This window comes from Coturnix japonica, chromosome 1, assembly GCF_054131305.1.
Source record: "Coturnix japonica strain WE chromosome 1, WE-NBRP24, whole genome shotgun sequence".
Lineage (NCBI taxonomy): Eukaryota > Metazoa > Chordata > Aves > Galliformes > Phasianidae > Coturnix > Coturnix japonica.
In genome coordinates, this window is record NC_140663.1 from 119,004,130 (window position 1) to 119,029,291 (window position 25,162).

Sequence of the window (25,162 nt, forward strand, 5' to 3'; positions counted from 1 at the left end):
CCTTAATTACCCCAAAGTAGCAGTTAATATTTAGAAACCTCAGAGTTAAAAAAGAGCTTAGTCTACTCATGGCATCCTGCTGTAAACAAACGCTGTTATTACCATGAGTGGTGCCCCTTAACTTGGTCTGTCTTTCATCGAGTGATGGTTGGATTGCTTGGGCTTGTATGAGGCTTTTTTGTGTTGAACTTGGAAAGATCTCAATATAGTAAGATAATGCATGTCTAAAAGCAACTGAATCTTTTAGGAAACTACGTGTCTAATGTGTAGCTTTTTATATGCTGCAACAATGAACAATCATTTCTCATTTTTAAATAGCTTTGCACTTTCTTGACAAATGGCAGTTGTAGAATAACGTACCTTTGGCCCCTTACTTGTATTACAGACAATATTGTGTGGGTAGAACAGGCTTAATAGCTGTATAAAATTAATCTTGCATCTTTCTTTGCTCAGTTTGATATATTTCATCTGAGGTTCCTTACTTTGATTCTATTAGGGAGAATGTTTGGAAGTACCTTTAAAAACAAAAGTGTTGCTAACTGTTGGTGTAGAAAGATTGTTTATTTGACACTAATATTAATTTCAAGTTGTGCCTCACGGGTCAAGTGCATTTCAAAGAGCAGATGTTTGTCTTCTACTGTGTAATCTTTAAAGAAATTTCATGTTGAAATGAAAAACTGCTTAGATTTCTTGTAGAACAACTTGATTATATTTTTTTTTCCTCAGCTACTGAGTTTCATTGCCATCAGAGTTTAGTTTCCTATGCGACTGCAGTGTGGGCTTTCACACAGAGCATTGTGCATCTGATGTAAAATCAAGCAGAATTGAAGGTCAACCTATTCTTCCATGCTCTTACTATTCTTCAGTAGTGTTCACATCAATGAAGTTCTGGTGAATTGTTAGACAAACGTCAGATTCTTGTTATGATGTTTAGTGCTGTAGGAGCTACCTCTTAAAGAGTTATGGTGGCGGATGGTGAGATGGAATGTGTGTCCTTACATTTGCTATGAGGTGTTCAGGAGTGACTGTGGGTCTCACACATACTCCAGGAATCTGAGACAGTAGGTTTTGTATAGAGCCATACAGGTTATTTGTAGATAATCCTCTGCCTTTTGGAAGAGGAGTGTAGCAGATTGAGCTGTATGTACATCTTTACATAGGCAACCAGTGGTGAGATGGGTAGCTTTGGAAAGGGATGCAACAGGCTGCTTCTCAAGGGTTGCACTTATTGATGAAAACTGATAAAACTGAGCAAAATAGGGCTTTCTGGGAAAATAATTTCCTCAAGAACGAGGTAAAAACAACACACAGCCATTGGAATGCTCTGTGTTTTGGGGAACTGAGTTTTTGAGTAGTTAATTTTTGAACAGAACTAAATTGAATGTGAATTCAGCTTCTCGCATTGGTTGTAAGAGTGACCATTTTCAGACAATTTTATATCTCCAGAATATAGTGAACTGAAAATGCAGCACTTGACGCTGTGTCCATCTTGCTCATCAATTTCTCTGAAACTTTGGAGGGAAACTATCGCTATGTCAAATGGACTGGCAACTTAAAGATGTGAACTGAAAGGCTTATTACCTGCTGGTAGCAGAGCTGGGTGTTTTAGCCAAGAGCTGGTGACATCCCTACCTGTCAGAGCTGGAATGTAAGTGGGATCATTACCCAGCCTATTTGAGGAAAATACATCTGAAGCTGAAAACAAAATATTAGCAGAATAAAATGTATCTGTGTGCAGTGGCATGCTTACATACATGTACCGTAGTGCTAGATAAACTAGGAAAATGAGTGGTTGTGTTTGTTTTTTACTTAGTCTCATACTACTGTGTTGTAAATCAGTTGAGTTTTAATGGGAAAACTGGACTTTGTAAAAACCAAGTAATGGTGAATAGGATGATTTAAAAACTGAAAAACTGCCCTGAATCTTGAATGAATCCTTTAAATTTCAGTTGTAGGACTAAGCGCTGGCTTGTTCTCTGATATTTTAACTGCATCATACCTTCATCTGCTGTTACTGCTTGGTGATCCCCATAGCTGGATGCGTCACACCTCAGCGTGGAAATGGCAGGCCTTTGGTTCTGTGGCCACCTGTTAATGATACCAAATGCTGCTTATGCGTGCTATTTATGTCAGCTGTATGTGAAATATTTCAACTTCTCCGCTGTGCCTACAAGATTAGCTTTCCTCCTGAGTGAAGTTAGATGTTTGCCCAGGGAGGTGGTGGAGTCTCCTTCTCTGGAGATATTCAAGACCCGCCTGGACGCCTACCTGTGTGACGTGGTGTAGGGAGCCTGCTTTGGCAGGGGGGTTGGACTCGATGATCTCTAGAGGTCCCTTCCAACCCCTACAATTCTGTGATTCTGTTAGTGCCTCTTGATTGCTTTTGCACTCCTCTGTTAGGAACATGTTCTTTGAACTCCTGTGGCACATTCACAATGACATCAAATGCAGAGCCTGTAGCTGTAAAGGTGTGGTCGTGCCTCAGTGCACTGATTCTTCCAGTGATTAAGATAATATTCCAACTTCTGAGGGGAAAATAAGTTTCGAGAAGCTTCACTGAGGCAGTTTTACATCTGTACTCATAGAAGTCACTTAGGTATTAGTTAGAGGTCTCCAGCAAGCCAGCTTTCCTAACAGGGTCTTCTTCTACCACAACCTTTTCTTTGGAAACCTGTTGGTAGCTTCTGGGGGGTGGATGGAGGAGCAGAATAAGAAGCGTTCAGGGGGGATGGGAAATGGAAGTCTGACTCTAGCTGATAGCTATGCGTGATGTTAGTTTGTTGGTATAATGCCAATTTATTACAGCAGATGCCAACATTTAAGACAGAATGAAAACATCCAAGCTGCCCACAGAGACTGGCTTGCTAAGATGAGATATTTCCCATAAATGGTGCATCACTGATGGATTGCCAGACCTTACGCTTCAGCTGTTTAGAGGAAACTATAAGCAAACCGATGCTTTTCTCCCACTTTTGCAATAGAGACACCTGGTATGAGCTGAGCTTCAAATGTACTGGCTGCAACTGTGGCAGCACCTTCTTTACCTCCTTTTGGCTGGCAGTAAACTTATGTATATGTGTACTGCTTCTGTGGAAAAGCCAATATGGTGCTTACAGCTTATATGACTTGGAGCGTGATGAAGTAGTGTAGATGTTTGTACCCTCTGCAGATGAATCCTGTCCCAACGATCCAGAGATTGAGGAGTTCTTGTGTACTTTTTCCTCTTGGAAAATAACAACCTTTATTATCACTAACATTAGTAACAGTGTGTCCTCCGTCAGTGGTACTACTTTGTTTCCTAGAAAACGTGAAACAGTTTGTTACACTTCTGTCAAATATCTTTCAACCTGTACATGATCAGAGGGATATGTGATTGCTTTCGTAGTCATCTGAATCAGAATTGGCTGGGGCATTGCCAGACAGCAGCTCACAGGACACTTACTGCAATTGCTGATTGCAGCTCTGTAATGCAGCTGAGCTTATTTGATAATTTTCTTGAGTAGATTTTTTTTCTAAGTTCAGTTGCATTGAGTGACTGCAATTTGTTTTGTCTTAAACATGGAAGGCTGCAGAGTTTACGAATTAAGTGGATGTCTGTCTTAGCCCTGTTTGTTACTTCTGATGTTGAACTGATGGCCTGTCCTGTCAAGGGCTGTTTTCCATAGACAAATGTTAGAATTGCCTGAGGTAACTGACTGTCAGTTTTTCCCCATTAAAATGATGTTTAGTCAGTCGTGACTCTTTTGCAGGTAGTGAGTCCCAGTGTGATCTGCTAGCTGTGTACAATCAACATGGTTATGTACTAGGAGGGTCTTACCGGCTAGTCTCCTGAAAACAGTTGAGGTGACAGAATGTGCCAGTTAAAAAATAGGAATACTGATTTAACCCGTGATCAAAGTGCTTCCTGAGAAAGCTGCAACTATATGAAAAATTGGGTATCTTATTGACTTGGAGACTTCATTTGACGTAGTTCATAAAATGGAGGGTGCCTGACAACAATTCACAGCCGTTAACATTCTTGTACTACTTTTGTCTTAGCACAAAATGTAGTAGAAGTTGCCTTTCTTTACCTGGATTTATTTATTTTTATTTATTTTTTGAAACTTTTTTTCTCCCTTCTCCCTATTCTATAATCGGTGTCATTTTCATTTTCAGAATTGGCAGAGGAGGCAAAATGTATCTTTGGTCAGTTGCAGCAAACACTTAAAGGATCCTACTACACCCAAAGGCTTTGGTAAAAGTTCTGTCAGCAGATAGAGCAAATTACTCACAACTGTGTGAGATATGTTCTGTTCATATACTTGTGGCTCTTGTGGGAGAAGGTAACTACCTGTTCCTTCTGCTATTCCATCTGTGCCCCATCCCAAGGCATTTCTGAATAAATCATGGCACTCCTTCAAACTGAATGACTTTTTTATTGCTGAAGTTCTATGTAACTACGCAAAAAGTAGATAAAGGCAGCCATGCTTGGAGGTGTTTCTACAGCAATAATGTGTTTGCAGTGGCAGGACTGCATTACTTGGCTTCAGCTATACCAAATTGCTACCAAACCTAACAAATCAGGATTGTCCTTCAGTTTCCAAAATCATAGTTGCAGAATTCAGGTATGAGATCCATTAGTACAGTATATACAATATTGAAAGTGAGGAGACTGGTAAGCACATACCTTAATGGTTAGGTATCATGCAGAAAAGTGATGTTAATGTACCTCTGATGGAAGACTAATTAAAATCATGTCTTGGTCATTTGAAAACTTCCCCTGTGCTTGCATGTTTATTCCACGCTACTTCTGAGCATGTGGATGTAATACATCTTGTCTGAGGTGGCATGCTTCCCACTGAATGTATTTTTATTGCACAAGATGTTATGTATGGAATGTATTTCATAGCTCTAGGTGGAAACTTTTCCTGGATTCCACTACCTACTACCTCCTCCTACATGAGACTTAACACACTATCCCAAACAAACTTGTGTAGATGGTCAAGGCACTGCATGCTCTGCTAAAATACTTAAAGTTTAACATTGATTTCTATTCAGTGGCTTTCTCATGGAGCTTGTGTTGACTCTTGAAGTGTGGCTTGATAAATCGGGAGAAAAGAATTACTGATAGTTCTGCAACTGTCAGAAGGAGCAATTTTGAGCTTTAGTAAGACTTTTAAGCCTATGCAGCAAATGGTGCATAGTTCTAGTTTATTAATAAGATGGATTTTCTAATACTAAATTGTAAAATTAATGTAGATTTGTATCTCTGCAACTTAGTAGACATATTCTAGGACTGATATTTTTGTGTTGAAGTTGATACTTACTGTTGGCATGGACCACGTGAAAAGCTTGTTACTGTACTGGAAGTACAATAAGACTTGATGCTATGTTTAAAAGTAAGTAAAATCATACAAATCAACTCTTCTGAGCTTTCTATTTGCAGTTTGACCTCCAGCTGCCAAAACAGTAAGGGTTTTGCCTGACTTCAGCGAATGGAAGAGGGATCAGACCAATTAGGTTCATCAACTGCTTGATCTCAAGCTTATGCTAAGTATCTGTACTATGAGCCTCTGAACACAGTGAGGCTGACAGAGTTATGTGAAAGGTTATCCTTTATTAGAGCTGGTTGTATGCACTTACAGCAAAGAAGAAATTGAATATATATTTTTAGGCTGTCGTACTGTGGTTCTGATTCCATACTTGCAATTGCATGTTGCAGTGTAAGTCTAGAGTCTTCCTTAGACTTAATATTTACGAGTGTAAATTCCAGAAGGTGTCAATTCCAGAAACTCCAGACTGCTTCAGTTCTGCCAGAATGGGACAGTGTGCTATATGGCTTGGTCGCTGGAGTAAAGCTGCTTTAAAATTAGGGGCTCTCATTTGCACTGAATGACAAAACCTAAAGACCGTACCCTTTTTAATAGAAATATTATTGAGGGTCAACAACCACGAACATGCATAAATCAGATGCGAATGATATTACAGATTGACTGCTAATGAGAGAGTGTAAAACCTGGCACACCATCAGGAGACCCCCAAAGTATTTGCCAGAGCAGAATTTCAAGGTGAACTAAGAACTGCAGCACAGACTGTGCTGGGTGGGTGACTGAACAGTTGTTCCCTTATTGATTCACAGGATCTATATGTATAAAATCAGAAGCAGTGTAGCTTAAAGTACTTTTTTTCTTCCTAACAGCATGTGGCTTTATGGGAAAGTGTATTCCTTTTTCTATTTCCTTTCATTCACTGTAGCACTAATTTCAAGTGACTACAGGCCAAACTGGATCAGGGGACTGATCTGAGTTAAGGCTAACAGCAAAAGCAAGCCAATTTAAAACTCTGTCAGGGCTAAAATTAATAGATGTTTATCTCTTACTGTGGAAAGAAGAGCATGTATGATAAAATTAGTTTTTATAGCGTGTCCAAAAACAGCTGCCAGATAACAACCGAAGGCTTGGAAGAAGCAACTGGGACTAAAGCATTTGTTTCAAGAGGACTTTTGCACGTATTGCCTGACACCCATTTTTGGCATAGGCTCATTCTCTGTGGATGTGTCTCTAAGCTCAGCCATTCATGCCCATTTTAGATTTCCAGTTATGTTAAAATAAGATTAAATGCCATCTTAGCACAGTTTCAAGAGTAACTTAGGCTTATTTCAAACAAAATCGCCATAGTGTTCCTCTCATCTTCCTGAAGTTAGAATTGTGTTGCTTCTAAGTGGAGCCAACTGGGGAGCAACCAAATAGTGTAAGGTTGCTTTCCAGCAATATCTTGGTGCCTCGGGGCTTCGCTGCTCTGGGCTACCACTGGTACCGACACAAAGGTTGGTAAGCTCCCAAAAGTTGGGATGAAACTACAGCATAGGAAGTTCCATACGAATGTGCGCAAGAACTTCTTTACGGTGAGGGTGACGGAGCACTGGAACAGGCTGCCCAGGGAGGTGGTGGAGTCTCCTTCTCTGGAGATATTCAAGACCCGCCTGGACGCCTACCTGTGTGACGTGGTGTAGGGAGCCTGCTTTGGCAGGGGGGTTGGACTCGATGATCTCTTGAGGTCCCTTCCAACCCCTACAATTCTGTGATTCTGTGATTCTCTGGGTACAGGAGGTTCATTGGCTTGCCTTATGCCATGCTGTGAGAACTTCATTAGTAAGCTTTCAGATTAAATTACTGGTTTCAAGCTGTATTTCAGAGCAGTAGCTGGATTTCACAGAAAAATTCTGCCTGAGGAAAAAATTAAAAAAAATAAAATAAAAAAATTGAAAGCTTTAAATTGTCAAAGGATTCTCTTGTTAAGCATATGAAGCTGAATGGGAAATGATACAGCCAGTGAGTTCTTGGAATCATAAATCTGCCAGTATGGTTTGGATAGAACAGGGGAAAAACATCACTGCTTTAAACCAGATAATTGGAAATCCAAACGTCTACTACAAGGTCAAGCAAGCTGGTGTTACAGAAAATAAGTTTTCCTGGGCTTGTCCTTAGAGTAATTCTAGAAGTAAGTTGACTTACCTGTCCTTAAGGAGATCTTTGAAGGAACTTTATTGTGCCAAAATGGTTAGGAGTTTGGAACAGACTGTTGAAATTAATGTTTTCTTTGTGGATGAGTCTGAACTGGTTTTTTTTTTACATTAGCGTGAACCTTAAACCTGGTGTTTCACTGTTATCTTGTAGCTTTGATAGACCACAGAACACCTGTATGCTGTAATAATTAACTGCGGCTTTTAAGCAGGTGACTCTTCATAAAGCTTGTGCTGCAGAAAATCTTCCTACCTCATTATGCACTCTGATATACCCAAGTAATACTTGCATACAACATGATACGCAGTAATAGAACATTCAGTCTACGGAAGAGAGTTGTTTATGGACAGCACAATTAGCTGCAGCATTCTGCTCTTTTTTGGTAACTTCCCCAGTTAAATACTTTAGTCTTGAGCCAAACTTCTACTTGTTTGGTAGGTAAAAGTATCCTTTATCACCTGTATTTACTTCCTTTTCCAGTAGCCCTTTAGGCAATGTTTCATTCAGCTTGCCCTGTCTTGGAAGTATGTACAGTCACTGAAGGCTCCATTGTAGTGCCGTCTCTTTCATTAAGGAGAGAGGAAAAATGATACCTCATTTTAAAGACCTTCTGTCTTCGTGTTTGCTTAGAACCAAGTTAACTACAGAGTGCTTCTCATCTGTTGGTAGATGCAAGAGGACAAACAAGGAGACTAAACTTCTCTCAGTTGGAGTGAAGGCTGTCCATGTTCCCTGCTCCAATTGTTAACGTATTACCCTATTGTAATTATAATGTTTTCTTTTTCTTGCACTTATAACAACTGATAAAGGATCTGGAGAGTTGCAAAGTAACATAAGAAGTTTGCCCACTGAACAGTGATGTTACTAGGTTAGAATTTTTCACTTCCTTTGTAAAAGTCAAAGCAAATAAGCGTTGGATACCTGAGCAGTTCTTAAGTCAGTGTAGGTTAGGAATGAAAATGGATAGTGTTTTGAAGAGAATTCAGGAGAACCTTTATAGACAAATCTTACATAAATTTTGCAACATATAAAAATTTTAGGGGGTACCCTCATTTTCAAGCATAAAACTTCAACTGCAGTGACAACTTTATAATGCAATTACAGATTCTGGACTCTGTGTACAATTATTGCAAAGGTGAGTGTGCCACTGAGTCTGAGACTTCAGCACACATCTGCTTGGATGAGTTATTTGCAAGCTTATGCAACCATAATTTTTAGCTCCCAGGGTATTAGTGCTCATGTACCATGGCAGGTTACAGTGAAACTCTTCTCTAACCAAGCTGGTCTCTTGGCAGTTTAGCTTACCAGTACTAGTATTGAAGCTTTTAACTCAAAGCTGTAGGAGAATGTAGGTCAGTTTTTAAGCATTAAGCTGACCACTGAAATTGAATGGTTTTATAAAAAGAATAACTGTTGCTGCAGACTTTCAGTTCAGAGATTCTCCATTAGGAGACTTCTGGCAGTTATTGCTAATGGAGAAATTCCCCAGCTAGTTGTAATCCATTTTCAAAGAGCTTAATCTCACACAACTAAGCATTTTGGCTGCCCTGAAATAACAGTTGTCTCCCTTCACATCTACAGAAGGATCGAGCTGAAATTCTAGAAAGCAGTGGCACTTTGAGCCCTTCACACTTTCCCTCATTAAGTGCACGCAGCAGAGCAGTCTCAGCTGTACTGGAAGCCTTTCAGTCCTCAGCGGAGCTCAGGCTGAGGGAAGAGAAGAATCCTTGGCCCTTCTTGGGAAAGCGAGGGGAGGGAGGAGGTGTAATGCTAGCTTTGCAATGCATTAGCTGGAGCTGCTCATTTTGGATGACCTGTTTCTTTCTTTGGTGCAGGCTCTTATCCCTGTGTTGACTGATGTTAACAACACGGTTCGGTTGTCCAATAGCAAGTAGCTAGTGGCATTTAGGAAGCGTTAGTGTGCTGAGAACATCCACATGGCAGATACCATGTGAGAGCTGTGCTCTGAGCTGGCTGCTGGAGGGCACAGGGAATATTCTGTGTCACTTTGCATTGTCCCCTAGATGGTGTTCTCATGAGATGCCTGTATGTGGACACCAAATTAATGTGCCAGAAAGGAGGATCTTACACTTTCTAAAGCAAATGAAACGTTTTTATGATTTCTTTTTATCTACTTTGAGAAACCAGCATGTAGTAATGGATAATATCCTTCAAAATACAAGCTTTTACTTTGCCAGAGCAGTGCATATATTCTCAGTTGGAAAAAAAAAAAAGACAGTTTTACAGATTAATTACTGATTAAATATTGGATACTAACTACATGCGCTGAATTCAAAGTGAAACCTAATCATAACTCTTAAATCTTAGGAAAAGCAAATTTCTGCACATACATCTGTCTTCAGTTCTGAATCTGTTCCTGAGCTTCTTTCTCATAACCACTATCTGGCACATACTTACAATGGACAAAGAGGTTTTTCTTTATGTTTGTCTCTACTGTGTAACTCTGAATGTCCAAGTGAGCTGCGCGTACTAGAATAGTTCTTACTGCAAATTGCACACTGAGATTTCCACATTCATTTAAGAGCAGATTTTTAACCTGGTCTAATGGAAATTTATTATGTTGTAGTTTGAGATACCTGAAGTAAATGATTAATTTCTGTGGGGGAAAAAAAATACAAAATTTCAAATGGACAGATAGTTCTGTTGATAACCTTCCTCCTTCTCCTGGGACATTTTCCTGTTTAGTTTTCCCTTTGCCCTTACTTTTCCCTTTAAAAGAAACTTATCTTTTGATCTCTGAATCTCTAAGCTTTCATAGCTATGGATTTTGAAATGCCTTTACTGTCTGTCCTAGGTTTTCTCAAAATACTCATTTACCTCATGTTACCTGAAACATGGAGGGCACATTAGCAGTCTGTAATGGACACCTGTCCTCTGCTCAGATGGGACTGTTTCACTCACCAGACACATTAACACTTGCTCCTTTGTGGCAACCTGAGCAGTTTCAGAGGGAAGCAGCTCGGGTAAATGGGGAGAAGGGGAAATAAAATAACTTGGCTCTCTGGAACAAAGAGAACACTTGGGAACTGTTAAGTAAAAGACTTGATTGCTCGAGAGCATGTTAGCCATGTGACTTTGTGGTACCACTCTGAGGAGGTCTTTAGTCTGCTTTTGCATAGGGCAGCTGCAACAGCCACACTAAAAGCACTGATGTGTAGAGCTGGATTCCTAAACAAGGTATTAACCCAGAGACACGTGTTGTTTATAGTGCTGTTGACAACAGTGTTTTGAAGGTTAAAATTTTGCTGCCTTAATTCCTTCCCAAGACTCGGCAGTCTACAGTTGGAAAGGGTTTTTGATACCTCACTTTTGTTCTAAGTGGAAGCCATACCAAGTAAGGCTCTAAACTAATGATGAGGTATCAGAAATTGTAATTTGCTGGATTCTTACAAAACAATAGACATTGTCTGACTCTAGTTTTCACAGTTTGGAGGTAGAATTTACCAATATTGAGTTGTTATTGCGCTTGCTATCTTTGCTTCTCTGTGTTATTGGACTTTCTTTTTGTGACTATGTACAAAGTAAGCTCATCTTTATTAAATTAGCTTAAATAATTTTGCTTGTTATTGATGATTTATTTTTTTTTAGTAGTGTGATATATTACAAATTCCTGAGAAAAACATTTCAAGGCTCATGTGGCATAATTGTATACAGTACACAAAAAAATGTAAAGCCTCCAGACTCATTTACTTTGCTTATTAAAATCAACTATTTTTAGGGCCTTAAAAAAAGAGCATCTGCTCTGGAGTTGTAATAGACAGGATGAGAATCTGTAACAAAGTTGACATGCTCGTTTCTGGAGTTTGAAGCTGTAAAACTAGAAGTATTTCAAAAGAAAATTCTTTCATGACCTGTCTGCTAAACAACTCAATGTTTTTCTTCTGAAACTGATAACCTGAGTATTTCAGATGGTTTTTGAGAAGCTGTCTAGTGTATTAATCTTGAAACTTGATAGGTTGAAGATTAAAATTGTTTTACTAACTTTTTAACGTGCCAGAATTCTTTCTAAATGATAGTATTTGGAAACACTCCTGAATTTTTCCAGTGTGCTCTCATTTTTAAATAGCTTATTCAATCTGTCATCAAAAATCTCTTTGAAAATGTGTTGTAATGGATAATACCAGGAGAATCAAGCTCAGGATGCCTATTATATACATGATTTCATTTTACCTGACTGTCAAATGTGTATTTATCTGTTTAGGTTCAGACAAAGAAGGAAGAAACTTTGCCGCCATCACTTAGTCAAACCATTCCAACTTTTTATTTTCCTCGAGGATGTCCTAAGGAAAAAGTAAATATAGATGCTGTGATTGCCAAAATTGAGAGAACTTTCTCACAGTTTCCAAATGAGAGGGCAACCTTAGATGACATGGGAAAAGTTGCAAAGGTGAGAATTTGTTAGCTAACTGCTTTCAATACTGTACATCCATGGAAAGAATACATTAATTCTGTGTGCTTTTCCTTGCATTATATGTTTTCATCTCCTATTAAGTACTGCCAGTAAAACAATGTGATCACTAATGTCGATAGCATAGTTGTGTGGAAATCTTTGTATTAACCATGTCTTTGAATGCCCTTACGATATGCTTAGAGAATGAAATGAGCCACAGAACCAAATGTGTTTGTAGATTGTTATGCCTTTTGTTTTCTGACCTACATGGTATTAGTTGTGTGATGAAAATGTTACTATCACTGGTATAAAATCTTCCAAAGTCTGTTTACTCATTCAACAGTGTCATGAGCATCCATTTTAAAGATGCTGAAATACAGAATGGTTTGGCAACTTGAGAGCTTAACTTTTCAGTCATAATTAAAGAGTTATTTTCTAGTTACTGTAGAGTTACCAAACACTGAATTAGAAAGTAGCTAAGATTGTTCGTATGTTATGTAATGTACAATAAACTAATTGATTTCACATTAAATTTTAGCTTTTGAAATATTGATCTTGGTCATGAGCCTTTGGTTCTCATTCCTGTTCTTGTCACTTTGTATTTCAAGTCCAGGGTTTGGAAAAACAGCAACGAACTTTTCTGTAGACCAGAATTAAGTGATGAGGAACCTCACAGTTTACCTCACCAGAACTGTTTAACTGCTAAGCTGAAATGTAGGGTTTCACAGCTCCTTTCCATGTAGATATGAGGCTTCAGCAAGAGAGCAGGAAGGGTCCAGTCAACTACAATTCAATGATGAAAGGCTCCTGAAGGATAGGGTAAAGCCTCTCAGACAGAGGAAATTTTGTGAAAATAACTTTTAAAATATCTATTTATTTTTAAATGCAAGTTAAAGTATTGTGTGAAAAGTAACTGTTCTTTTTTTCTCCAGTGACCTTACGCATCTTGCAATGTTGAGTTCTATTTGAGATCCAAATGAGGATTTTAGGTGTTAGCACGTCTGAAATGTGCTCTGAGTCATAGTGTCAAAAGACACTTAGCTGTTAGGACAGAGGAAGCTTGGAGCAGACACAGAAGCAACACTGGAGGTATATAGGGATGCTGAAGTTGTGGAGGGAGTACCCAGTAAGTGTTGTGATGCATACAACTGATGCTCAGTGCAGGTTGACCTGCTACTGAAAATGGGATAAAAAATTTACATGCATGTGCAAGAATGCAGGTGAGTTGAGATGTCTTCCAAGGCAGATGAACGTATGCTAGCGGTCATCCAGAACTTGGGCTTGAAACAGCATAAACAGCTACACAACTTAAAGATATCCAGCCCTTTAGCAGGGCTTGTTAGCATGGACTCCATTCAGCTGCTAGGAGCACGAACGTGTAACTGCATTCATGTATTAGGAATGCTACAAGATTGCCTTATATTTTACTTTCTTCTACTGAACTTTGGCCTAAAGGCAGTTGTTTTAAATTACTTATTTTGGAGGGTGCAGCTGGTTTCAGAAACAGTTAAAATAAATAAATAAATGACCTGTGATTATATTGTTTCAGAAATGCTTTTAATCCCCTGCAGATATGTTCAATGTTACAAAAAGGTTTCTCCCATGATGTTGCCTTAATGTTTTTTCTTAATGCTTGTAAAACTTAATTAGAGAGATTTATAAACGAGGGAGTAACCCTCAGATAAACAATCAGTGAGTTGACTTGATGTATGCTCTAATTATAGGCTTGTGATTGCCCACTCTACTGGAAAGGTCCTTTGTTTTACTGTGCTGGAGGTGAACGAACAGGATATGTGTCAGTTCATAAATTTGTTGCAATGTGGCGGAAGTAAGTAGATTACTTTTTCAGAGATGCTATATTTTTATTTCTTTAATTGAAATGTGTATTCTAAGCTCTGAATGAGATCCAGTGTATGAAGGAAAAGAAAAGAATTTCCTGTAATCAGCTGTTGACAGCAAACTTGTACGTGAGAAGATGCAAGTATATCACCCCTTCTCAAACAAGCAAACCAATCTTTATTTGTTATGATCAAAGATTCTGAAATATTTTTTCATTAATGGATGGTATTTATGGGAAAAGTGAAAACCATGGGCATAGCTTGCAGGTGTCAGTACTGAGCAAAATTACTTCTTTCTAGTTTACATTCTAGTTTTAACTTGAAAGTGTCTTCTCATGTAAGCAATTGCATGGAGTACCCACCTACAAGGTGATCCTGCCGGGTAAATTCCCTTGTAGCATAATTTGCCATGTGTGATTAACTTTTCAGGTAAATATGCTTGCTGTTTCATAGGCCTTTCTCAGAGGAGGCCCATACAAAGTAGTATCACCAGTTTTCTGTGTACAATGGTAAATGTGTATATTTACATTTCAGAATACTTCAGACCTGCTATGACGATGCTGCAAAGTTTGTTCATCTTCTAATGAACCCTGGATGCAACTACTTAGTGCAAGAAGACTTCATTCCTTTTCTACAAGTAAATTGCAATAAAAACCAGCTCTAGAAAGCACAACTAAATTATGTACTTATTTATTTAGCTAACCGTACACTTTAATGGTCTTAATTAATGATTATTAATAGTATTTTAGTGTAATTCACTTTGTGTGGTCATCTGAGATACCAGTGAGTGTCTTCTTTTAGAGTTAATCATTTTACATCAAGTGAGATCTTTTAAGGCCTACAGTAAGATGTATAGATCTAAAGTTGCTTGCAGGAGTATCAGGCAAACTTCAGGGTTTTGAAAGGCAGTTGAAATTACAAGGGCTGTTCTGACAGCAATGTCTAATGTTATATTAAGTTAGTCCACAATATCAGAGGTGGGTTTGAAGGGATGGCAGTAGAGGTAGAACCTTCCCACCAATATCCTGTTACATTTTGTTGCTGTGCAACTGATGGCAGCAGAAGGGGCAGCCTGACAAAATAAACATGGATGTGCAGATGGAGCAAATATGTGTCACTGAATTCCTCTTTTTGGAAAAATATGCCACCCAATGACATTCATTGACACTTACTGAACACTGGTGGAGTCCAGAGCACAGTGAGGCATTGGGTGGTGTGTTTTGGCAGTGACAACTGTGATGTGAAAGACAAGCCATGTTCCAGACAGCCATGCAGATGTATTTTTCTTTTTTATTTTTTTTTTCTTGCAAACACAGTATTCAGGCACTTGTTCATTGCTGGCAAAAAATACACAGCTAATGGTGCTGATTCTGCTGAAAACTGTTCTTGGTAGATGAGAATTTGCTCTATGTGGTAGTGTTATTGCGCTCTTTGTAGCTGTTACAGCAACACAGTGGAAATAAATAGGAGGCATTACTTTCAGAGCAGCCTTTATGCTTAAGGAGAACATTTGGAGAGCAAACTGGTTTTCTGTATTCAAGACCTAATGCAATTTCTCTTGTAGAGCATCAAAAAATACATTTCTAGAACTTAAATTGGCTCGAGTGAATCATCATCAGACACAGAATTACAAGTAACAGTCATCAGTATTATTCATCTGACCAATTTATACAGAATCTTCTGTCCATCTGAAATACAGGAAATAATCTGCTTGTGGGGCTTTTCAAAGATGATTTTATTTTTCAAATGTCAACAGTGTTATTGGCATGGAGCATGCTTTAAATGAAATTATTAATTGTTGTAGTTAATTTGGACTGTTTTAGTTATGGAAGAGGACATCTGCTAATCTGCGTTCATTGTTCTATATAGACACTAATGGATGCTGTTCATGATATTGTTATTCCTTTGTGTAGGATGTGGTAAATAGCCATCCCGGCCTATCGTTTTTAAAAGAAGCATCTGAGTTTCATTCTCGGTACATTACCACAGTAAGTGTTCTTTATTTGGAAAAGCTATTTTGGTTAACTAATTATGAAAATGACTAAAATTAGACAAAATATGTAAGCATTTTTGTCCACTGGGGGGAAAAAAAGTTAAGTATGCTGCCAGTCTTTGTGTCAACATAACTAGAAATACTATGAAGAAAATTAATTTCTTGAGTATCATAATAGAAACTGTTGAACTTAACATAAGGATGAGAAACATCAAATTGTAGAAGCATAAAAGAAGTGAACGAACATTTAAAGGAAGAACAGATTATTATCTTAAAGACTTGATTCTCACTGTAGACTATTGGAATCTTGACTGTAGTCTGGGATTAATTAAATGAAATTTTGAAAGAAAGGTCTATGTTAACATGATTTTGTTCAATATCAAGTAAAAGAATGATAATAGTGAAGCTGCTTACCACATGCATCTCCAGGGATTTTTCTTCTTAGGCAGGAAAAGCTCCATTTCTCTCTTCCGATGGTTATATTACTGAAGTATTCTTTCTGTACACAAGGGAAAAAATCAGTGACATTAAATTTTCTCAATTGTAAACAAGGCAGACAGTTCCAGTGAAGTCTCAAAAGATTAAAATTCCCCAGAGTGACGTTCCATCCACTCTCTGTGCATATGAAAACTAGTTTAACAAATCTTCCCCAACAGAAAAAAAGACAACGTACAGTGCATAGTTTGACCCAGACCTACGTTGTGGAAAATCTTTTTTCCTGAAGTAATTTGGTTTTGGTTCCTTCTATCCTTCATAAAGAGACTACCAGCCTATCAAGTAGATCCCAGTGCTTTAGGTTTTCCTTCTTGTCCTAAATATTATGTGAGCTCCCAGAACTTTCTTGTCAAATATGAGTAAAAGAAATGTTCTGAGAGTGAAAAGTTTTCTTTATTAGCAGATTGTAGTTCGTATCAAAGCCTGCTCTGCTAAAAATTGTGAAAGCTTGCTATAGGAAGGAGAACGTGTTGCCATTTCCAGTTACTTTTCTTTGCATGAATAGCTTATTTTAGTAGGTCTGAGCCTAGCAGTATTGAATAAATTAGTGCTGCGCATACTTGACTAACAGCATTTAGTACAGCCTTCCAAGAGAAATCCACGTGTAAGCAAAATTCCAGGAAAAATACCAGTATTGGTAAGAATGTAGTAAGAATATTTGAAATCTGTAGGTTAAAAATGGTAAGAGGACTGTTTGCCATTATTCCATGTAACTGCTATTGGTAAATTGACCTACATGGTCTTCTAAAATTCTGTCTTGGAGGCTGCTGGTGATATAACAGTAGGTGGTTTTTTCTCTCAGATAAAGTCAGGTGTTTTATGCTTATGTTCAAGGTAGCTTTAATCTTGCTGCATGAAACTTTATCTAAAGGATGTTGTAAGCATTACGGTTGAAGATTTTATGTCTTCTCCTGATTACTTCCAGTTGCAAGTTAAATGCAAGTCATTTTTTTCTGCTGAGTTTCTCTGTATATTTTTATATATACATACATATATACTGTGTATTTATATATACAGAAAATATTATGTAACCTATAGCTTTATAATTCAGAGCATCTTGTTGATTGGTCAGTCTAGGGGTAAGGTTTGTGCAGCTCTGTCCAAGAAAACAGCTGAAATACACTAAAAAAACTTGTCTTGACAAATGTGATACCACATTTAATCTGCAAGTACATTGTGTATATGCCTACGAACTCTTGAAATTGTAATCTCTATATTCCACTGTTTCTTCTCCCTTATGAGAAGCTGTTGTGCAGCACAGTAAGGAGGGCAGTCCTTAAACAGTTGGCTTGTACTGTGCTTTGATTCACTTTGGAAAACTGTTTTTTATGCCTATTCCCAGTTGTCTCCAGCAAACATTCAATTTTGTTTTTATTTTTAGACCAGTTAAATGTATAACAGATGAGATAATGACATGCAGATGGATTAAGTTGCAAAGCTAAAGCAAAACCTTTTTAGAAAAAATTGCTTTGTAGTGTAAGCCAAAAATTGGGCCTTCCCTAAAATCACAATTAGAATCGAGCTAATTAACTTCCAAAAGCAGACCAGTCTATTCTCCTTTCTAGATCTATTGAACCAGCTGTTCTTGTTCAGAGTGTGAGCTGCAGAGCTTACTGTAGCCGACTGCTTATGGGCAGCTTAAGCTTTATTTTAAAAACTCAATGAAAAAGTTGCTTTTCTATTTATACTTAAAAATGGTTGGTTTCCTTAAACTATTGATATAATTAAATTAAATCCAAAGTAATAAAAACATTAAAAGGTTTTTCATTTGGAAAAGGATTTATTGGAGGAGGGGAGGAATTCCTTAAGAGATTGCCTTTTAGCTAGTTCCTACTGTTTCAAGTAAAATGCTGTACATCTACAGTATTCAGTGTTTATCTAATCAGCAGGGTACAGTTCATCTCCAGTTAAGCAATTACAGCTCATAATATGCTCAGGTTTTTGTCTGATTACTGGTGAATGAATTACTTGAGATGCTCGTGAGCTTAAGTCGAAATAATTGAAATGAATATTTAAAACACCATTTTTCTGTATCTTAAAGTCTAATGTTTATAAATTAAACCAAGCAAGTTGTGTTTAGTGCATGAGTTAATAAAAATGATCCACACATGCAACTGATGTAAATAGATTTTATGGATGTTGAATGAATATGATTTTGATTCTAATATCACTGTAATATTAAAGTCATTCTTATTAGTTTTTTTAGTCAGGTATCATTTCTGTGCTGTTTTTTAAAACTACTGTCAGTTTTTGTCTAGATGTTTGTTTCTTATATTTGTGGTTATGATATCAGAAGTTATGGTATCCCCCAGTACTCTGGTCCTCCTTGAATAGACCCCATTCTATTTCTATCACTTCATCTATGAAATACTTTCATAGCGAATATGGGTCCTTAAATCAAAAGCCATGGAATATATATATAAATAATATATATTTATTGCCTATAATTTTAGAAGATGGAAAGGCAGTGAAATTGTCAGTAAACATATTCAGCGTAGCATGCAAGTATTCTGCACACTTACTGTGTAGGATGTGGGTAGTGCAGTACTGAAGTACATAGTAGTGAAGTATGAAGTAGTGAAGTACTGAAGTACCTGGGTTAGTTTAGATATAGCTGGAAGTAGCTTGATAATGACGTAGTACATTGATACTTCTCTCATAAGTAGTGGGAACAACAGACTTGTAACCTATTCGTTTGGGTGTGATGATGGAGTCCTGTAATGCAGCTGAGCTAAGACTTAGTTTTGATCACAGATGCTAAGGAGGTTGCTTTGTTGGCATAGCTGAGATCACCTTTTTATTTTCTTGCAGGTTATACAGAGAATATTTTATACAGTAAATAGGTCCTGGTCTGGGAAAATCACTTGCAATGAGCTCAGGAAAAGCAACTTTTTGCAGGTACGTAGTATCTTTTTGCAAGATGTCTCTACAAGTTTAGAACAAGCACTCACTAAATGGTTTACGGAGTAAGATAAGCATTTGCTTCTCTTGAAAAATCTAGTAGGGACTAGATTGTTGTATTCTCTTTCTGTAGGATATGTTTAAATGTCATTTTTATCTAGATCTGCATATGTGCAACTCTGATTAGCAGAAGTCTAGCTGATCTTTTTCTTTGGATACCTTAGCTTTCAACCTTGTCTGTTAAGTCTTTGCTGTCATGCTGTATGACACGCATTGTCTCAAAAGGTATGATTCTTCCATGGAAGTACTGTTAGGTAATAGTAATATTAGTCTGGTTATCAGAACTCAGATGATTCAGCAGCTGTCTTTAAAAGTTCTTTAATGTGTTCTGTTTATCCTTCTGATAATAGAATGTGGCATTATTGGAAGAGGAAGCTGATATTAACCAGCTGACAGAATACTTCTCATATGAACATTTCTATGTTATCTATTGCAAATTTTGGGAGCTGGATACAGACCATGACCTCTATATTGATCGGAAGGATTTAGCTCGACATAATGATCATGGTATGACAAATGAATCATCTTTCTTTACGTGTGTTAAATTACTTGCAAGCTTTCAGCTGAGTAAGTGGTTAACTGCCAAGGCCAGTGTTTAGGAGTCTGTTCCTGTAGCTGATCCCCCAGGCTCAGGGAAATAAAGCAGGACAAGTAGTCTCTGATGCTGCTTTGTGTCCAACAATACTAGATTGGAAGAAAACTCAGAATTTGAATTCTGAACTTGGCAACGAAGTAGAGGAGGAAATAAGCCATTTTTCAACCCTTCAGATCAAGCCTACACACTTAAACTTAAGTTGTGATGTATTATCAGTGGGTGATTGTTTTGGAAACAATCTGTTATTATTAAAGTAGCATGACTTTTACAGCAAGGTATGGAAGGAGTAGAAAAGTAAGGCAAATGTAAATTGTTACTTTGCTTATTTTAAGGTTTTGTTTATTCAGCTGCAGTATGTTTTCTTTAAATATCATTCAGTAGCTTTCATTTTTCTGCATTCAAAATAGACAGTAACTGAGATTCTGTAGTCTTGCACACCACTTATTTTAAATATTCTTGTACCTTTTATGGAGCTGCTTTGGTTTTTTTGAATGGTTCATGTCTTTTGTCATCATTGTCCTCTGCAGGACTGGAAAGTTTACTCAAACACTAACTGACCATGGAATATTATCCCAGATTAGAAAGAATAAGCGTCGTTTTGATTCCTCGTGGAAGCTTGCCTGTAGAAGTCTTTACTTTAGTATGCTAAGGCAGGATTATTTCATTTGTGAGATTGCTCTAGTAGGTACACACACACACGTGCACACACACACACACAAAGCAAGGGCACCTGAAATTACAGTGGCACCCAAAAACATGATTTACTTGTCAAAGGACTAATAAATGCCATCTTGCTGATCAGTCAGTTTTATTACTTCTGTTATGTTACTGTTTCTGCATCGTCTGAATTCCGAATTGGTTGGTTCTAGCTTTGCTCTTGAGACTGTTAAGTGATCCTAAGTGGGCTCAGAAGGATAAATGAGCACTGTAGGTGATCTTACAGATGTTTACATATGAGGTTTCTGATAAACTTTTCAGCTGGGCATTACATAGTAAAAGTACTGTGTACATCACTGATAAAATTTTAAATCTTTCTTTCACAGCAATATCAAGTAGAATGATAGAGAGGATCTTCTCAGGAGCAGTAACAAGGTAATTATTTTGTATGCTGACCTAAATCCAGTTTAATATTTATATATTTGCTTGAGAAATTGAGTATCATTATTCTCAGAATTAAATGATTTCCTCTTGGAATGAAATACTGAATTTCAGGATTTAATATTGAACAATCTCCAGAGTGTCCTTGAAAGCTTTGGCTCAGTCCAGGATCTTTAGTCTTTATTACTATGAGCACTCATCACTTGATATTAAACGGCATAACAAGGATGGGAATAAAGCGGGGAAGAAATGCTCGTGTTGTTCTCATATCCTTAAATCCTGAGAAGCTTTCAAAGGGATTTGGGATCTTTTATACTACTCATACGATCAAATTTGAAACAAGTTCTTGCATCAGGGTTGCAAAAATAAGTCTAGAATGTGATTGATAAATAAAAATAAGAAAAGCTGAAATGAATAGCATTTGAAGCAGACAGATATGTCTACAGCTTATGCAGCTGTGAATAGGAAAGGATTAGGAATGAAATATAACAAGCTGTGAACTGCCTACCTGGCTTTTTGCTAGAAAGGTTGGTTGTGTGTCATCAGAATGAATTTGTGTGCTGAGCTCTGTGGTATGAGTAGAAAAAATAATTTTCTTGTCACTTCATGAGTGTTCTGTTTTCTGCATTCTGACACTTGTTGATGGAATACACCTTTTTGTTCTTCTGCCACCTCCCTCTTTAAATATCCATTGCAGTAGCAACAAAACAGAACTCATAGGGTCCTTTTTCCTTAATGATCATGGTCATTGATAGGTCAGCTTCAAACGCTGAGTCTTTGGATAGATGAACAGTTAATAGCACCAGGAAAATCATCTTTGTTTAGTAAAGCCTGGGTGTTTTAACATAAATTCTCTTTTTTCTTTTCTGCATTGATTGTCAAGAGGTAGAAAAGCACAAAAAGATGGGAAAATTAGCTATGCTGATTTTGTCTGGTTTTTGATATCTGAAGAAGACAAGAAGACACCAACTAGGTAAGAATGCATTTATTTTATCAGAAATAAAGAATGGCTTATACGGAGACCACTGGTGCTCAGCAGGAACTTAAACTAAATCATTAAAAAAAATGAGTAGAATGCTGGCCTGGTTGGTTATATCATTCCTGTTTCTCAGTGCCTTTGGTTGTTGCTGCATAAAGTCTTTATTAATGTCTTCTAAGCAGATAACTGTTTTTCTCCATGTACTATAGGTTGATTACTTATAGATAAGCTCATACAAAAAGGGAACTACAGTTGTTTCTTGATACTAGTGGCTTTGGAACTGTACAGCTGGAATTAGTTGTAGAATGTTTGTTAGAAACTTACTGTGTGAGTATTACGGGCTTGTTTAGTATGGCAAAGGAACTTGAGCTTTGATACACAATTGTATTTTTATTTAGTTTCTGTCAACAACTGTTTATATGGGTTGATAGTGACAGAACAAGGGAAAATGGTTTTAAACTGACACGGGAGATTTAAGTTAGATATTAGGAAGAAGATTTTCACACAGAGGGTAGTGATGCACTGGAACAGGTTGCCCAAGGAGGCTGTGGATGCCCCATCCCTGGAGGCATTCAAGGCCAGGCTGGATGTGGCTCTGGGCAGCCTGGTCTGGTGGTTGGCAACCCTGCACATGGAAGGGGGGCTGAAACTGGATGATCATTGTGGTCCTGTTCAACCCAGGCCATTCTTCAATACTGTGGTTTTTATGTAAAGCCACATGTTTAAGTTTTCTCCTTCCTTACCCCCTCACAACTAAAAAGTGTGTTTTCAAATGCAAATCATGTTACATAGCAGGGCAAATACCAGAAGCTGTTATCATGATAGTTTTTCTTGTTTAATGAGTTCCTATAGCATTATTTAATGTAGTCTTAAAACTAGTTTTGCATCTGTATGTAGAACAGCTTTTAAAACAAGCACTGTAAATTCTTAAAATTCTTGAATGCGTGTGTAAACTGCTTGTTGCTGTTAATTGTTGAATTTCAGCATCGAATACTGGTTTCGCTGCATGGATCTTGATGGAGATGGTGCTTTGTCTATGTATGAGTTGGAGTATTTTTATGAAGAACAGTGCCAAAAATTAGATAACATGGCCATAGAACCCTTGCCATTTGAAGATTGTTTGTGCCAGATGCTGGATCTCGTGAAGCCACAGTATGAAGGTAATAAAACCCTTTTCCATTTTGTAATTGCTGCTTTTCTGCATAAAGAGCTAGAGCACCACTAAGAGCGTGGTCATACCAAGAATAAGCCTTTGGGTGATTGTCCCTCTGAAGTCTGTTGGTATTTATTAATTGAGTGATCTTCCAAGGGTGGGCAAGCATTCATTTCTGTACTAACATTGTATATGCTGCTCAAAAATTCCTTGAAGTCTTTTAATGGACAATAGGCATGTTTATTCTCAAATGACATCTTTTCCACCATCTGACTGAGGTGATACTGTCAAGAAAATCTGAGACTTCTGTTCACTTATTACTTAACTATTCCAGTACTCATTTAACTGAGATTCCTTCAAATGGAAGTTTCTAAATGGTGTTTGTCTCTATAGATCGGAATCATTTTAAGTTAAAAGGAATTTATGGCAGTAGTCTTAAAAAAAAATAATAATAATTTAAAAAAAAAACAGCTGAAAGTTGAGCTGTTCTTAGTTGTTGGCCTTTCTCTACATGTCTCTGAGCCTTCAGTAGACCTGCATTCTGTCTATTTGCATTTGGCTTATATAACTTCTGGCGGATCATACTCAAGTTTACATTTTTAGAACGTGATGATTGCTTCATATTGAGCACAATAGAATAACAAATATTAGAAGCATTTTGCATGCCTTGGTAAACATATTACTGCACTGTTGAAGAGTAGCATCTTGCATTTTCGTGGCTTCTTCCCCATGTGCTGTTTCTGATATTGGCCTCATAAGTTTGCTAAGACTATTGTAGCTGTGATGAACAAGTCTTCAAGGATTTCTTGAATTCAGCATAACTGAGGCTGGCTTGTATCTAAGTCTAATGGCTGAACACACGTCCATAGTTAGCACTGATAATCCTTTTTATGGCTATGCTTTTTAATGTGAACTTCAGTGTGTAAAAGGATTTGGCACAGAGCCTGGTTGCTATTCTTATACAGACTCTGGATCGCAGTAAATGTAGAACTTGCATATTTGTCCTTGAAGTGTTTGACAGGAGTAGTAACCTCTACCACATACGCTATTGTCAGCTACTTTCATGGTAAAAAGAAATAGTTGAATGTCTATGATTTTGCTTACCAAATATCATGTTGTGCTGAAGTCTTGCACTGGTGCACGCTTGTAGATGAAGTGCCTGTTTTTGCCTACTAGAAATTCGAGAGTCACTTCAGTAGTGCTTAAGAGGTTTATTCTGTTTACTATCAACAAAATAATGGTTAGAATATAAATTAATAGTTTTGCTTGTTGCTCACCTCCTTTCCAGTATTAAACATACGTTAATTGCCAGAAACTTTCTTTTGCTGGGAGAAAGGCACTTGACTTTTATGGAGACATGAAGTTTCACATTCTAAGAGAATTGAAATAACTCAAAACTTGTTTAAGAGAACTTAAAGCTTCGCATTATGATTTAAATGAAGTTGACGTGAATTTGTTAGGTGAAAGCACCTTTGTAAAGGCTTCTGAAAGCAGATGTTTTTGATACCTTGAATAAATGAGATTTATGTGTCTCTTATGTATGGTGTAGATAATATAAGGAGGCTGTGAAGGCTCTTAGCTAGGGGAAAGAGTTGTACGGGACCATGAAAGTAAAAATGAATTGTGAAGAGTTGATGGGTTTTCATAGAAACTGAATGAAGTGGAAAAGATGAATTAAGAAAAAACTCATGTTGTTTTCCTAACACAAAACTAGCCTCATCAGTTGATGTTTTGGTTGATAGATTCGAAACAGAAGGTGATGATGTCATACAGTATGCAGCTGTACAATGACACAGTTTGCCTCAAGATGTCTTGTGTACCAAAAAGCAAATTCTTGAATTTGTAGAGACTAAATTTAGCAATCTTGATTTTATTCTGGCTTTGTTGTTTTCTGAAAGACAATGTTGGGGGTCTGCATGAGTGTTAGGTATCTAAGCTCCCATGGCAATAAATGGAAACTAGAAAGCAAATCAGTGAACCAAATATAGGTGCCGAACTTAAATTGGGAGCTTATATAACCAGGACTCAAAATCAGTTGCTTGGTTGTGGAGAGATGCTGCCACTTGAGATGACCTGATACACCAGACATCTGTGTGGGTCTGACAGATATGACACAGGTGCCATGTGAGGGATTTGT

General features: G+C 37.6%; 1 protein-coding gene across 13 annotated transcripts in view; it reads left to right on the forward strand.

The window, feature by feature from the left end:
- PPP2R3B (protein phosphatase 2 regulatory subunit B''beta) overlaps positions 1 to 25,162 on the forward strand; it is a 45,761-nt gene that overhangs the window by 15,662 nt on the left and 4,937 nt on the right. For all 13 annotated transcript variants that reach the window (XM_085532281.1, XM_085532318.1, XM_085532289.1 and 10 more), the window contains 9 exons: positions 11,725 to 11,910; positions 13,638 to 13,741; positions 14,286 to 14,388; positions 15,665 to 15,739; positions 19,051 to 19,137; positions 19,551 to 19,707; positions 20,839 to 20,887; positions 21,777 to 21,866; positions 22,857 to 23,032. In XM_085532281.1, the coding sequence (XP_085388407.1) occupies positions 11,725 to 11,910; positions 13,638 to 13,741; positions 14,286 to 14,388; positions 15,665 to 15,739; positions 19,051 to 19,137; positions 19,551 to 19,707; positions 20,839 to 20,887; positions 21,777 to 21,866; positions 22,857 to 23,032 (1,027 nt within the window). The remainder of the gene's footprint in view (positions 1 to 11,724; positions 11,911 to 13,637; positions 13,742 to 14,285; positions 14,389 to 15,664; positions 15,740 to 19,050; positions 19,138 to 19,550; positions 19,708 to 20,838; positions 20,888 to 21,776; positions 21,867 to 22,856; positions 23,033 to 25,162) is intronic.